Here is a 16136-nt window from a genome sequence, read left to right on the forward strand (position 1 = left end):
TTTATTGTTAATATAGAGGGTGATTCAGGATAAATTCCATCTTTTTTTTTTTTGATCCAAGAGCCAGGATCAAAGCAAAGCAAAGCAATATATGTGAAAGAAAGGGATTTTTTTCTATTTACATATGACTCAAGTTTTTGAACTATTTGCCTAGGCTATGTATTAGTCTCCTAGCAAGGATTATTTTGCTTTTTTCCTCACACGATAGCCTTTGAGGTTTGTTTCTATGTTTTGGAATTGGAGGCTCAGAGTACATGAATTGTGTTCTATTTACCCAAGGCATTGCTAGACTACTGGCAATTCTAAATTTAAGTTAGAAAATATGACCATAAGGTTTGAGGATCTGCAAAATACCTGAAAACTGTGCACTGAGGACATGCTCTGAGGTTTTCATGCATCTCCAAGCTCTGCAGGCTCAGAAGTGCAATCACTTCGGAAGGCAGAGTTCATTGTGTCTTTTCCATGGGAAGAAGTGTGTCTTTCCATGGGCAAGCCCTTCAACCAGTGGGGTTGACTGGATAGACTTACCAACTGGCAACTGGCATACACAGTGGAGTCCTGTGCAAGTAAAGAGTGAACTCCTGTTAAGAGATCAAAGCACAGAACAGAGAATTAATTTGAATAGATCTATGTCAGTGTTAAAATAAGGGGGGGGGCAGAGAATAAACTAGAACAAACCAGAATTGTGCTATGTATTGAGAGACCCTCACCCCTTTATTTTCAAAGCTGTAAGCACAGGACTGTGTCCCCTTAGGAACAAAGAGGAGAGGGGAATGATAGACCCTCACCCCTTATTTTGAAAGGGACAAGAATGTCCTAGCAAAATGTTTTAAAATTAGAAACACAGATTAGCAGCGCTTTCCTTTCCCCCTCCCACCCGGGAGATTCCAAGCACAAGGTCCCTTAGCCAGCCAGCCACCTGGGGGTAAAAAGTAAAACGAGGAGAAAGCTGACTTATCAGGATAGAAGCGGGCAGAAGGCCTGGCACCCCTGCCAAAAAGCCACTTCAAAAAGCCTCTTTGTAGACTGCACCTTTTAAAAACTAACCTTGCAAAGAAAATTTTAACTTCTCTCTCTACCTTGTTGTTTTGGGGTAATGAAGAGGAAAGTTCCTGGCCAGCCAATAATTGCCTATATTCGCTTGTACTTGCAATAAAAGAGTTAACCTTGCATTTTGCAGTCCAGTCCACTCTGCTTTCTGGTGGTCTCCCTCTGGCGGGGTGGGGGGCTGCTCTGGGCACAACATATATGAGGTTGAGGGTAGGGCTACCTAGTGGTAAGGGCAACAGTGGAATAAGGCTGGGACTGTCATTTACGTAAAAGGATCTTACTTTGTGCTCTTGAAATTGATACTATGTTTCCATATTATTTTTTAGCAGTTTTGCAAGGTCAACAAGTGACATTAAATAAGTTGGAAAATGAAAAGCCAAAAAAAATTTCTAAAACTCAAAAAGGAATAAAATAGGAAGTCTATGGGTATAGTAACTTTGAAGGGGCTAAGATAAAGCCAGACCTTCTGTTCTTCTCTAGTCAGTGTGTATTTTAAGGACAGAAAGAATTGAAAGCAGTGTAGGTGGCTTGATGTTGAAACTATGCCCACAGTTTTAGCATGATTGAGAAGTGAAACTAATATGTTAAAAAATTAACTTATTAAGTTCTAGAAATAAAAAAAATCAGCATAAAAAGGAAATGAAAATACAACGTCAAAGGAAGTCAAGCCACCCTAAATTTGAGTGCGGATAAAGCAAAATCGTGAGGTCTTTCAACAAAATGATTTCCTAGCTCTGAATTTCCCACTATAAAGACTCAGAAGTGATGACCACCCTAGTAGCACTGAGCATTCAGGAGGACCCATACTATGGTCCCAAAATTCCACTGTGCATCAAAAAGATGCAGAAATCCTTGGAGAAAGAGCTTCAAAGGCTCGGATATGAAATGTACAAGAGAAGCCTAGAATATTCTTTCATGTCAGAAAGTGAAGGTGCAATCAAAGACTACTGGGGTTATATGAGAAGAGAGAAGCACAGCTTTGAGAGGTTTCCATTGGCCAAAGATGGAAGGAAATGAGGCATCAAAAATAGTTCCTGCCGCAGACCGAAGCACTTCAAGTGTGTGTTTTTAAAAGGAGCAAGTCCTGGAAACATTTTTCAGAAGGAAAACAAAGCTCTCACAGCTGACCCTTGGAGAAAGCTGGGTCTGCTTGTCTTATTGCTATGACCAATAACCAGCAAGCAGCGACTTAAGAGAGGAAGCATTTATTTGACTCACAGTTTGAGGGAGTAGAGCCCATCATGGAGGGGAAGGCACGGTGGTGGCAGGAGAGTGTGGGGCAGCTGATTGCATTTGGTTGGCAATCAGGAAGCAGAGCGTGTATGGGAAGTAAGAGATGGGGATAAAACCTCAAAACCCACCTCTGGGGATCTACTTCCATTAGCAAAGCTTCTTTTTAACCTTCCAGAAGTGTAATCTAAGCTGGGGACCAAACATTCCAAAACACAATTCTCTGCGTTCAAATCGCCTTCAAACTATAATGCTAGGGGGTGAATTCACTGTTCTGAAAACTAGCAAATAAAGGGAAACAGTCAAGCAGCCATCTTGCCTAACTCATATAAGCTGTAATTGGTAGTCACATGGCAGATGAAGGGAAGTCTTTATTTATAGATTTCCTGTTCATATAAGTAGAAGGAATAGTATAATTCGGATGTCATCCTTTTGAACCACTAATAAAATAATGAATTGGGACAATAATCATCAATGGCTGCTGACATCACTAGGTAAGAGGGGACTTATAGGGAATGATCAGACATAATCCGCTGATCATATAAAAGAGAGATATACTTCATCTCACATTGTGTTTCAGAGGAAGCACATGGCAGCATTTATGATCTTGGCTCTGATCCTGACTGTAGATACTTAGTCAGGTACAATCGGGTGTTGGGAATATAGAAAATCTATGGAATACAATGAACTACTCTAGAATGTGAGAGCTGCGGTGGCTCAAATGACCCAAGAAGATAAGAGCAAAGGCCGAAACCCCAAGAAACAATGGTGAAGTGATCCAACTTTTCAAGAGCACTCTCTCTTGCACACATGCATGCACGCACAAATCACTGAGTGGTATTTGATGCTAAGGGATTAATGGGAGTCTGTTAATGCTTCAACATATTAGAAAAGAACCATCATCTCGTCTCTGTTATTAGATCAACTGTAGCTTCCACTATGCCTATCCCTATGAGACTAATTCGGCACATCTCAGAGTTTATTTGTAAATGACAACATAGAAAATATTTTAGGTTTTACAAGTAGCAGCTCTGTCACAACATTAAAGTGGTTTATTTTGCAGCGATTCAACTTTTGGACCCTGCAGCATGGAAGCAGCTGTAGACTATATAGAAAGAAGAATGCCGGGGGTACGACCTATTAGCGCGTGCTACTTATATGATGTTATAACAACGTATGGGCATTATGTGAGTCATAAGTCTTTACTGACTATTATAGGAGAAAAGACATAGCTCATTGAGCCTTGTATAATTCACTGAATTTGGGGGGAAATCCCAGGTTTCTGCATTTTAACAAGTCTAGCAGACATGAGAGGTGATTGGCGTTAGGAGGCCCATTTTTTTTTTTAATAAGAAGATTGAAGCTCAGGTTAAGACAAATGATGTGCCCAAGGATCTGTAGGTAGAAAAGAGAAGAGCTCTGTTCATGGAGGAAAACCACAGCGACCATGTCTTTCTGGTCTGGGCTGCACTCCCTGCCAGCGAGGAAACAGGTAGAACGTTCCGGGAAAGCATTAGAGGACAGAGCAGGAGGTTTGTGGTACATGGGACAGTGAACTCATCTATATCCTTTAGAGCAAGGGCAAGACCAGACAAGAGGAGGAGGAAAAGAAAAGGGGGCTGTGGGATACAGTTGCTGTTCTCACATGGGTCTGGAACCTAGAGTTGTCTGCTATCGAAAACAAAAATACATGATACCTTGTTGGAGCGGAACTTCAGACAAAGCCCATGTTCTTAGTTATGCCTGTGTCCTGTGTGGTATTCACGGATATAGCTTATTTGTTTTAAATAGAAATTTATCTGGGTGTCTTGTAGTTTTATCCAAAGCCTTACTGATATGGGAGTCATATTGTGAGAGCCTTGTAGCACTGTTTTAGTGGGTAGTGAGTCAAGTGCTCTCCACTACAAAGTAACAAGATCACCAGGAAGCTGCTTGGACACAAGGTCTAGATGAGGTTTCCCTATTTGTGTAGGTTTGGGGACAGTTGCTTACTTTTCTTATAGTTCCTTAGCTAACAAATGTCTTTGGAATGAGTATCTGAAACTGGAGTTGGTCACCTACCTCGTATCCTTACTAGGGGTCTGGAATCCTTCAAAATCTTCATGGTCTCTGGGTTTAAGGAGAATTTTATGGAGACAGTGTGACTCATGCTGTTTCATGTTGATTCTCATATATCTGGAATGATGGTTTTCATGGGAAGCGGACTTAATAATTAAAGAAGTTTCATATTCTTAACTCAACATACATGATGGTCTAAGACACAAAGACCATGGTGAATTCTGCCCAGGTTCAGTGACAGAAACAAAAGAAGAACAGGTCTTGGGATTCCACGGCCACCTAATTTCTGTAGGCTGGCATCTAAACCCAATGAACAAAGCCTCTCCTAAGCAATCTCTCCTTCTAGGTTTCCTAATTCCCACCTTTGTTGGTCATGAGAATGTGTAAGAGAGGACAGAGGAAGGCAGTGATGGGCAGTGGAAGGGTGTTACAAAGCAGACAGGGCATTCTTCCCAACAACAATTGATTCCAAGTTTCATTTCCTAGATTTTTTTTCTAGAATCATTATTCGGCATATTTCCTGGATCTTAATAGTTTATGTTGCCCTTTTTCAAGATTAGCCTCAAGATCTTTCAAGCTATCCCCTTAGAGAGCTCTGATCATAAGCTGATATTACTCCTGCAAAGCTTGGGCAAGTCATCTTATTTTCATCTGAGAAGTGGGCACATTAGAGGCTCCTGTTGCCCCCGATAGGGACAGAATGAAACAAGAGAATATATGACATTATTATTCATTAATTAGTACTTGTTTTTGGATTTTTTGAGACAGGGTTTCTCTGTAGTTTTTGGTGCCTGTCCTGGAACTAGCTCTTGTAGACCAGGCTGGCCTCAAACTCACAGAGATCCGCCTGCCTCTGCCTCCCTAGTGCTGGGATTAAAGGCGTGAGCCACCATCGCCCGGCTATTAGTACTGTTCTTATCTCCGAGACTATGACTTCCTGATAGCTTTTGTCTATCAGGGTGGAGATATTTGTCATGAGTTTTTTATCATTACAAATTATTAGACTACTACCTTTCCCAGACTTAGTCTTCTAGCTATGCTGGAAGGAAATCAATATGGGTTCTTATGGACAATAAAGGAATTTAGATCTGCTGTGCTGCCCAGGAGTATGTGAAGATGTATACAGTGAGATGTGTGTCCACATCTCTGCACTTAGGGATACCCAGGAGGATTTTGTATCCATGATTCTGAGGCAGCCTTGTTGCTTAATTCATATTTTGAAGTTGAAGAAACTTAAGTTCCTAAAGGCTAAGTACTCATCAAAAATCATACCAAAATTTAGGGTTTCTTGACTTCCAGTTCTTGCTGGTTTTGTCATGTTAAGGACCTTACTCCTTGAAGAATGGAGCATAAATTTCACCCACATTGGTGGTGCTACTCAAGAGTCTTCTAAAGGGGGCCCATGTGACCAGCTAATGTTCTTCTGACACTTGTCTGCTCAAATACTTAGACCCATCACAGTTCACACCCCACACTCTTGAACACAGAGACTTCAATTTAAAATGTTCTCTGTATAGAAAAAAAAAACACCCACTGAGACACATACTAGCATCAAGTGAAGGGTTCCATTATTTAAAATTATACACCCAGGGTGATGTGTTGGAACATCACAGATTTCTGTTCCTTTTCAGTCAAAATATCAGATGAGACAACCATTCTCGCATATTATATCACAAACATACTTCTTTTACAAAACTGATATTTTTATGTGTACTTATATCTGCTGGTTTCTGTCTGTATATTCAAATGTTTGTGTTTGATTTTATCTTGGAATTTTAAAATGCGTTATGTGATCATTGTAAAATTTCAAACACTATAGAAATACATATAACAAAAGCTGGAACTTTCTTACTTGCATCTGTAGAGAAAATTATGGCTTAGTATCTTTCTGGACTCTTTAATATCGTCCACAACATCACACACGATTACTGTGTATTTATTATGTTTATATATTTCCATTTTTACATGAACAAGAATGACAAAGTGTATTTATCTATAAATTATGTTTTCGTCTACTACAGTTATTGTCTTGGACATAATTAGATACCAGTACAAGTAACATTTTTGCATTCTGTTTTAACTCTCATATATACCTTTGAAAATGAACATATCCATGCTTTTAGAAACAACAAAGAAAGGCCTTGAACCAAAAAATTTTGCCTACACACAAGGAAATAGTTTTCTACTATTTCTGCAGTGAAACCGATGGATTTCAAGACTCTTGCAACATCAGTGTGGTCAGATAAAACAAAAACTGTCCCTTCAGAAGCCGATTCCAGTCTCACCGCTGGCATCAGAATATCAGGCCTCACACCTCCTCCAGCATCAGATAGCAACCTTTCTTTTCCCTTTTTATCAAGTGTCTTTTAAATACATGTCTATGCTCTTTTACTTGGCATCTCTTCATTTGTGTGTGGCCATTTGTAGCTATTCTGTGGTTTGTCTGCTCAGTCTTTACTCATCTGTCTGTTGGTTTGCTTGTCTAACTGATGGGAAGGACTGCCATGAATCACATGGACTTTAATTCCTTGTCTGTCCCAGCACTGGGGAGGCAGAGGCAGAAAGACTTCCTCCAGCTTGAGGCAAGCCTGGTTTACACAGAAACCTTCCAGGCCAGCCTGGGGCTACATAGCAAGACTATTTTACAAAAATTATTATTAAGTAGTAATGATTATAATAATTTGTATGTTACATATGTTGCAGATATTTCTGTCATTTGTCTTTTGATTATGAATTTTGTCTTTGCTATTTAATTTTACAAAATTGTGTCTATAAATTATATCCTTTATGACTTTTTAAGTGTATGTCATGTAGGAAGGTCTTCTACTCCTGAGGTTATACAAATACCTTTATAAGTTTTCTTCTAATATTCTTATTGTTTTGTTTTTTATGTTTAGCTCTTTAATCCATCTGGAAATGATTTTTGTATATGGTGTGAGGTAGGTATCTAAGTGTCTTTTTTAAATGAATAGTTCATTGTCCCAACACTTTAATTACTAACCCATCATTTCATATATTAAACACTAGTATTTATCCATGGTTCTGCTTCCAGGCTTTCTATTTGGTTACACTAATATATTGTCTATCCTTATGCTAAACTCAGAGTGTTCATTACATAGTGCAATCAAATATTTTACTTATCTGATGAAACAAATCCCCATCATTGTTCTAGTTCAACAAATCTTTAATTAAGCAATCAGTACTCTGGATAAAGTTGGGATTCATTTTTTCAGTTCCCATATCGCATTCCATTGGGACGTTTTAAATTTATATTGCGCTGAAGTTTGAAATTATATTTGAAGAATGAATGAGAGGCTTATCCCACCAAACCTTCTTATTGAAGATGATGATATAACTGTGTCTAAGTGGGTCGTCTCTTGTGTTCTTCTGCCTAAACAGACCTATACATCTAAAGCTGAGTTATGTCTCAGAGTTTAAGCCCTTTCTTGATACTCTACAGTTTTATTTTCCAATTCCATTTTGAGTTACTATGGTATTGTTAGGTGCAGTTTGTCTATTGTGTTTCTATATGGATATCTCACGGAGCTACAATAGTTTCAATTTCTTTTTAGTTAGTTGTTTTTAATAATATGCTATTTTCAGACAGCAATTTTGATTCTTCTGTTCCAACATTTTATTATATATTTATTTTAAACATAAATATTTTATTAATTCTTTGAGAACTCTTCATACCATCTGTTATGATCATATTTATGCCCGACTCCTCTCTGTAACTCCTTCCAGATATATCCCAGCTCCAAAATCCACAAACTTTGTGACCTCCTTTTCAAAATGTAGTAACTCATAGACTTGACTTTGTTCTGGCTGTGTGGCCATCCACTGAAGTGTGGTTGACCTATCTTAGGAGAAGACTGTCCCTCCCCTAGAAACCGTAAAATCTCCCTAACACCTCAGTCAGGGGTTGGGTCTCATGGCCTCCTCTCCCCTCCATGCTAGGATGCTAATGCTTGTGCAGCAACTGCAGCAGCTGTGAGTTCAGGACCGCATCGTTCCTGTGATGTCCAGAAGACACTGTTTTTGCTCTGGTCCTCTCTGACCTCTGGCTCATACCATCTCTCCTTCCCTTCTTCTTTGTTTTCCCTGAGCCTTGAGGAAGGGGTGTGATACAGATGTCCCATTTGTGGCTGGACTCTCACAAGCACTTATTCTCTGCAGGTTGACCAGTTGTTAGTTTCTGTGTTAAGCACCATTGGCTGCATAAGGAGACTTTCCTGATGAGGTCTGAGAGTTGCACTAATCTAGGCATAGAAAGTTATGTATTTAGAAGTCAGTTTGGATACTGTGTCCATTTAACAAAATAATTACTTTGTTACATTGCCTTGGATTTCCTGGACAGCTTTGCAAAATCAAGGAAAGAATGTCCTTTCTGTTCTAAGGTTTTTCAGGCACTGTGATAGTTAACCTGTTACTTAAAAGAAGCTTTCTTCTTTACTCATAGATTAAGGATTTCAACCAGGAAACAATAACTTTAGTATCTTTTGAAAGAATGCTTTTTCTTTATTTACTTTTTAGTTAGGCAAATGGAATAGTAGATTTCCTAAGTTGTTTTTCTTGTCGTATATTTTGAATATAATACAATAAGTTATTCATATTTGGCATTTATATTTAGGGCAGAGATATCTCTATCAGTACATATAGATACAATCTTTTTATCTGTATTTATATATTTGAGGTTCTATGTTGTTCGACCATTTCTGCCTTTAGACAAATTTAAACCACAGAGAATGGTTTGAGAAAGTATCTATGCTTTTTACACTGGAAAAATACAGGTCAGGAAACCTAGTAGAATTCACAAACAAGACCATCTTTTTGTTTTCTTTACACGTGTATTTTATTTGCTGTAAATTTAATATTTTGTTCTCAAATTTTCTACATTTTCAGATTTTCACTAATATTTTTAGGTAAATCAGTCACTGAACTTGTATTTTAGGAATTACTGTTTTTAATTTTAGCATTTTACAGTTTTCTCTTCTACATTGTTTATTAACATGGCCAGTGATTTTTATGACTTTGGAAGGCAAGCAATTCATTATGTAGATCAAGTGAGAGTTTTGTCTTTTTCATCTCTGTTTGTTTGGGCGCTGTTTTGATTTATACCAAATCAGTTTCATTTTCAAATTTTGTTTTTATTGTTTATTTATTTTTATTCTCTTTCTATATTTTTATAGGGCCCACTTCCCTTTAAAACTGAATCTTTTCTTAGTATAGTTATATAAAGCTACTCAAATTCTACTTAATTTTTCTAAGGATTACCCCAATTTTTTCATATGGTTCAATGGTAAGATTCTAGTTTATGCTCTAAAAATAGTTTTAAATATTGTTTTCACCAAATAGCATTTTAGATGCTCCCAGTGAACCTTTTAATAGATTAATCCTTTGTTGTTATTTCCGGTTTGCTTTATTTTGTAAGGGAGATGTTTCTTGTTCTTATAATGGACTTAGTTTTCCTTTGAAATTTCAGATGTGTTTGAGGTTTAATATGTGGTTGGAGTTTAGAATTAAAAATAATTTTAGTGTGTATTAGTTTTCCATTGTGGTGGCTTCATTGGTTTTTAAGTCTTATAATATTTTGTTCTTTACAATTGTAAAGATCTCTGTGTATTTCACGTAATACTATTGTAGTACCTGTGAACACAAGTTCAAGATTAACATAATGTTGGATTTTTTTCAACTTTATATATAATAGTCAATTGAAATAAACATGACATAAGCCTTTTTAATTGTAAATTGCTGACATTCAGGGTTTCTCAACTTCATATGAAAGAGAATACGAAATGTCTAAAAAGAAATTAATAAAGGAAATTTAATTGGCCATACACATCTGCATATTCATCTATATGAAATGCATGCTTGTGTATGCGCATATGCACATATATGGCTGATTATATTTCACTTTTATCACATGTACTCTCATTGTTTTATTTTCAGTATTTTGTAATTTTGTTTTATGTACAGCTTTTCTAAATAAGGTAAACCTTTATTTTTAATCGAAAATTTTCTTCCCGAGTTAGAGGCAGTAATAACCCGCTTATACTATCTACAGAGTTTTATACTTCTCTTCCATTTTGTAATCTTTGTTCATTATTGCGGTTCTCCCTGTTTGTGGTGTCTTTTGTAAGATGGAAGATTTCCCTGCCTGATACAGGCTGGGAAGCTGTATGTAGTATTTTTTTTTTTTTATTCTTCTGGAAGCTGCTTTAAGTTTTTCACAAGCTCAGTTAAGTGTGAATTGTTGTGATCAATAATTGATTGGTATCTATAAGTGTTCTTTCTTCTCTCTTAATGATAAAGTCTTTATTGGGCTTTTAATTATTTCTGTATCGACTCTTCTCTGCACTTACAGTTAAAATCATGTGGAAATTTCATGCCCCATAATGAGCTGAGCAGCAGCAGCGGTGGTACTGTTAAGATTATTGGTGATATTACTTACTCCATGCTTCTATTTTATAGGAAGCCCTTATTAGTTACTGTATTACCTTTAGTCACCAATTTAGCAAGCGTTATTCAGATTTACATTGCATTGTTGTGGTCTGTTTGCTCTGTGGTTGTGGAATTCAAGCCATTGCGTTTCGCGCACACCTTTTCTTCTGTTCTTCTCAAACCATCCTTTAGCAATTCCTGGTGATTTTGTTTGTGCTTCGTTTTCTTTGAAGGCCTGTGTGTAGGGAAGGGTCCTGGTCTTTGTTTCTCAGGCGGGAGTATCTTGCCTTGTCTTTACAGTCAATGTGAGAGTAGACTGATTGCAGAAATCCCAGGAGACAGGTGGCTTTTTCGGTTTCTCCTGAGACATTTCCAGTGGAATAGACGCACACTATCTGTCCTTTTAGATAGAAGGTTTTCACCTCCTTAGTCATCCACTTCCCAGTGCTCATTGTTAATGCCCATCCAACCGGTCCATCAGGGAAAGATGTTCGTGTTCGCAGTTTACTGGGCCACACAACACAGAATTCCTTCCTTTTCAAACCAACAGCAAGCACTTTCATAACAAATTTCACCTGTTAATCCAACTTCTGACATTCTGTTTGGTAACAATGCAGTTCATGCCTGAGTCTTGAAACATGTTGTGAACTTTCTTTCATGTGGGCTAGTATCTCTAACCCACTGGGTAGTGGATATTTATGTAGAGTTTCCCCCCTCAGTCATAACCTAAATGTCTGACCCTCTCAGTCACTTTCTCTTACCCTTGACTCTCATGGGTAAACACACTAGTAGTGTCTCTTGAGGCTGATTTTAAAGACCATATCCTCTGTGTTGTAGCTTACCAAGCATTTGAAGACTCTTCTTTGTCTTCACCCAATCTCTTAGGGGCATCTTGAAGTCTCTATCCTGTTCACATGAAGCACAGATCCTATGTTGTGATGAAAAATTTAAGTGAGAGCAGAAATTAAGAATCTACAGATTAGCTGTCTGTAGTGAATATTTGTCCTTTGATTACCTTTGTCAAGGGGGCTAACTCAATGCCTGTGGCCACTCTGATGCCTGGAGCACGCACCATGATTCTCCTGGCTTCCTCCCAGAGTTGTCTTTAAGGGAGATTTTAAGATTTTATTCTAGCACCGGGCTCTTAGGTCTCTCTCCCTTCAGATCACCGTTTAGTTCCCATGCTCAGTGTTAAGAAGTCTGCCTTCTTCCCTTAGGTCTGACCTATCGCTGCTTTCAGTATGCTGTTCAGTGATGTGAGCATCTCTATTCACCTATGAGTTCAGATTACCTAAAGCATGACCACGTTAGGATACAATGCATGGAGGGTGCATTTATATAAGAAAGGTAGAGACTTCCGGTTGACTTGGTCTATTTGATAACTCTATGTGCCTCTGTCTTTACCCTTTTTAGGTGGGAGGACACACCATGCTCCCCATCCGCTGGATGCCTCCTGAAAGCATCATGTACCGGAAGTTCACCACGGAGAGTGATGTGTGGAGCTTTGGGGTTATCCTGTGGGAGATCTTTACCTATGGGAAGCAACCATGGTTCCAGCTCTCCAACACAGAGGTAACAAAGGGACAGGTCAGGATCCGGTCTGGGAGAAGGCTGATGATAGCTATCATAGGACAGGAATTGCATACAGTGTACAGACAGTGGGCTGTTGCGGGAGCAGAGTGGATGCAGGCAAAATCGGGGGGGAAATCTTAGTGGAGGAAAGTTTGTAACTACAGAAAATGAATATGACTGCCATCAGAGCTTTAAGTCGGAAGTCTACACTGAGGCGTGAGTCGGGCTTCTGTCTATTCTACTACACATAAACAACAACTGCCACAAAATGACAACATTTCACCAAGGGAGAAAATCAAAACAAAGAGCAGCTGTGAGTTTCCTATGGTGCCATCTTGTGGAAACACCTACTGTGTGGTGTGTCTACAGAAGGAGGTCCCCAAAGTTCTGAGTGACCCCAGGCACTGGGAGGCACGGGTCCCCATTTGTCTGAAAAGGTGAAGTTCACATGATTAACAGAGTTGTATGCAGGTGTCCAACTACAGAACAATAATATATTATCATATTTTTGTAATTTCAATTTATAATGAGTTAAGCTAGTAGATGATGCATTTTGACAGTAAATAACGATTGTCAGCAGGTACTTCTCTATGCATCTGTGGTGCAATGACTTGAGAATCTTCACAAAAACACCTCACCTCTTGAGCTTTGGGTCAAAGAAAGGGGGTTATTTGGCATCTTGGAAGAAGCTGTCTGTCATAGGGTACTAGACAAGGAGATGGCTTGGCTTGTGCTTTTAGGAGTTTTCTGTTTTTAAATTATGTATCTTATCTATGTGCAGAACAGAGCCATGTGGACCCAGGAGTTCAGCACAGTCCACAAAGAGTATGGGTGGGACTCCTGTAGTAGCAGATTTACAGAAAATGTCAGCATTTGGTATTCTTTTTGTTTTTTGAAATCGTCACCACTAAGGCCTTTTTGTATTAAAATATCATTTTAATATTCAAGAAAGTATTTTTTTTCTTAAAAGCTATGTTCATTTCCAATCTTCAGTGTCCTGACCATTTGAGCACATTTCAAAGACCACAATGTAAGGCTGGGGATGTGGCTCACTTGGTAGACCATTTGCCTAACATGCAGGATGCCCTTGATCTTCTGTGCTACATATTCAGGCATGGTGACCCCTGCCTGTAATCCCTGAACACAGGAGATGTATGTGGTAAGATCAGGAGTCCAGGTCATCCTTTGCTTCATGTAATTTGAGGATGGCCTAGATCTCATGAGACCTTGCCTGAAAAGAAAATAAGGCATTTCTTTATATCTGTGAGATCTTACTATACAGGTACTCAATGGGACCTGACCTCAATTTCCAAAGTATAACAAACATTTATAGAATAAGGAAAGAGTGTATATAGAAGCTATTTGCTGTGAATTTTATTTAAATTGGTAGTCTTTTCCTGGGGGATGGTACACATATGCATTTGCACCTATAGATACATGAATGTGAACTTACATGCATGCAAATACACACATGCATGCATCTGGGCTCAACCTCCATGGTATTTGGTAACCAAAGAAAGAAGAATCCGTGGATGGGTGTGATGTTGGTGTTAGCAGAACCTTGTCATGGATCCCTAAGATGGGTAGAGTGGCTAATGGGGTGTTTAAACCTCTTTGAAGATGATATAGTGGGGCCCTACCCTTGAAGGCAGGCTTTCTTCCCTCAGCTCCTCCCCTTGCTCTGTCTACAGCAGCAGCTGGGTATAGGCAGTCACTGGTGATGAACTACATAGTGGAAGTTTATAACCTGGCTGGTTCTGCTTTAGAGAAGATGCCAGTGGGTGCCTTCAGTTTAAGCCTAAGCAGCAGCTATTGCAGCTTGACGTAGATCCTTCTTCATGAAGATGGAGAGAATAGAGGTGGAATCTGGGAGAGGTCTGACGCCATGGTAAACACAGCACCTGGAGACTTCCCAGGTTGGCAAAGACACGATCCCAAAGTGCCATCCCAGACTCCATGGTGAGTGTGAATAGTAGGAGCTGGTACAGTGAAGGTCATTCCTGGTCAGTGATGTGAGATACCCAGAAACCCAGGAGAAGGCCCTGTTCTGCAGGATGCAGAGACAGATGGGGGAGGGAGAAGAGGAGGATGAGCAGAAGAGAGGAAGAATGGGAGAGAGGGAGGTTCTTACCCAATGAAATACATGCTAATGGGGAAGAGAAGGCAAGCATTTGCTCAGACACCTGAGTTCAGAAAGTGTTTTGTTCCCTCTTTGAAAAATGCAGAACTTTTAGTGTCAGTAAAGAAATGTCTGACCTCCCAGAAGAGCCAAAGGGGATGTCACGAGTTGATACAATGCAGTGTTCCAGATGGAATCCTGGGATAGCAAAAAAAAAAAAAAAAAAAAAAAAAAAGGTTAAAAACGAAGGCAATGTGGGTAAACAATGGCATCTGGCTAATAATGGATTAGCAAAATGCAGTGTGTAATATGCTAATAGCAGGCAGATGGCAGATCATAATAGAAACCATATATACTTTTCGCGACTTTTCTTTAAACACGACGTTTTTAAAACAGAGTTTATATTCTTGCTATTGTGAATAATGCAGCCGTAAACACAAGCGTGCGAACGTCTGCGGTAGGATGTAAGTTCTTTAGGTATATATACCCGGGAGCAGAGCGGATGGGTCGTGTGATAGCACTGCTTCTAACTACTTGAGACACGCCCATGCTGAGGTTTCAAGCCGGGCTTCCTATGTTTGTAGTCATGTGTACACATAAGAGTGAGCGTGGGATTAGGTTATGAAACCAGAAGGTAGGTGATGGCAAGAGAAGAAGAGGCCCTGGGGGACAACTACGGGAGGGACAATAGGACACATGAGATGTGAGAGCGGAAAGGATGCTATGGAGGTGGAGGAAGTATAAAAAGTGGTATCAAGGGGGGGGGGACGGAAAATGACAGGAAGAGAATAAATGCAACCAAATAAAACCAAAATGCCAGAATGAAGATTAATACTGCGTTTTCTAATTAGAAAAGTAAAGTCTAGTGTTAAAATTAAGGAAAAGATGGGGAAATGGGGCCTTAGAGTGGGAATACACTCTAGAGTACAAGATACTTACGTTAAAATGTCCTTATGTAACACAGTACCGTGTAGAGTGGATACAAACCAATGGGAAAATAAATACTTCTTTTAAAATGTACCTGGACTGAGAGTGTTGATAATTAGTACAAAAATTGCCTGTTCCTCGGGCCCTGCGTTCAATTCCCAGCATTTCAAAGAAAATGCCTTTGAGTAATTGGGATTAAACTGTAAAGAACATACCTGGGTACATCTGAAGCCATCCCTTTGGTACAGCGCGGTTTTTCTCGTTGCATTTGCTCCTGCTGGAAATCCAGACCCCAGTCTTCCAGGACAAGGGTGATGAGGTCCCTGGAGGTTAACTGACTTGAACTGGCTGGCCCACCCAAGGAGTGGTGACTCTGGTAGCTCACAAAGAGCCGTGGGCAGCTGAGGAAAGCTGGGAGCAGGGAAGAGCACTGATTGGTTGCCAAATGGTCAGCCCTGAAAACATGCATTCAAGTGATGGTATTTGGACTGAGAAGGTTATATTTAAGAATAAATATGCATATATGTATACATTTGTATTATATGTACATAATAACAATAAAAGGAGAAAAAATGAGTTTGAATGAGATTGGGGAGAGGTATATGGGAGTTTTGGAGGGAGGAAAGGGAAGGAATAAATGCTACAATTATTGTAGGATCTCAAAAATAATTTTAAAAATGAATATCAATGAAATACTTTACAAAACACCTGCACAGGCTTAGAAGAAAAGCAGTCCTGC

The 16136-nt window shown here is 39.2% G+C and overlaps 1 protein-coding gene across 1 annotated transcript in view; it reads left to right on the top strand.

Moving 5' to 3' along the window:
- The window catches only part of Ntrk3 (neurotrophic receptor tyrosine kinase 3), a 367393-nt gene that overhangs the window by 334967 nt on the left and 16290 nt on the right, over positions 1 to 16136 (top strand). Inside the window, exon 17 of the mRNA XM_050154042.1 lies at positions 12193 to 12351. Within this exon, the coding sequence (XP_050009999.1) occupies positions 12193 to 12351 (159 nt within the window). The remainder of the gene's footprint in view (positions 1 to 12192; positions 12352 to 16136) is intronic.

The sequence above is a fragment of the Alexandromys fortis genome, unplaced genomic scaffold (genome assembly GCF_014885135.2).
Source record: "Alexandromys fortis isolate MF-2015 unplaced genomic scaffold, M_Fortis_MF-2015_v1.1 scaffold_86, whole genome shotgun sequence".
NCBI lineage: Eukaryota > Metazoa > Chordata > Mammalia > Rodentia > Cricetidae > Alexandromys > Alexandromys fortis.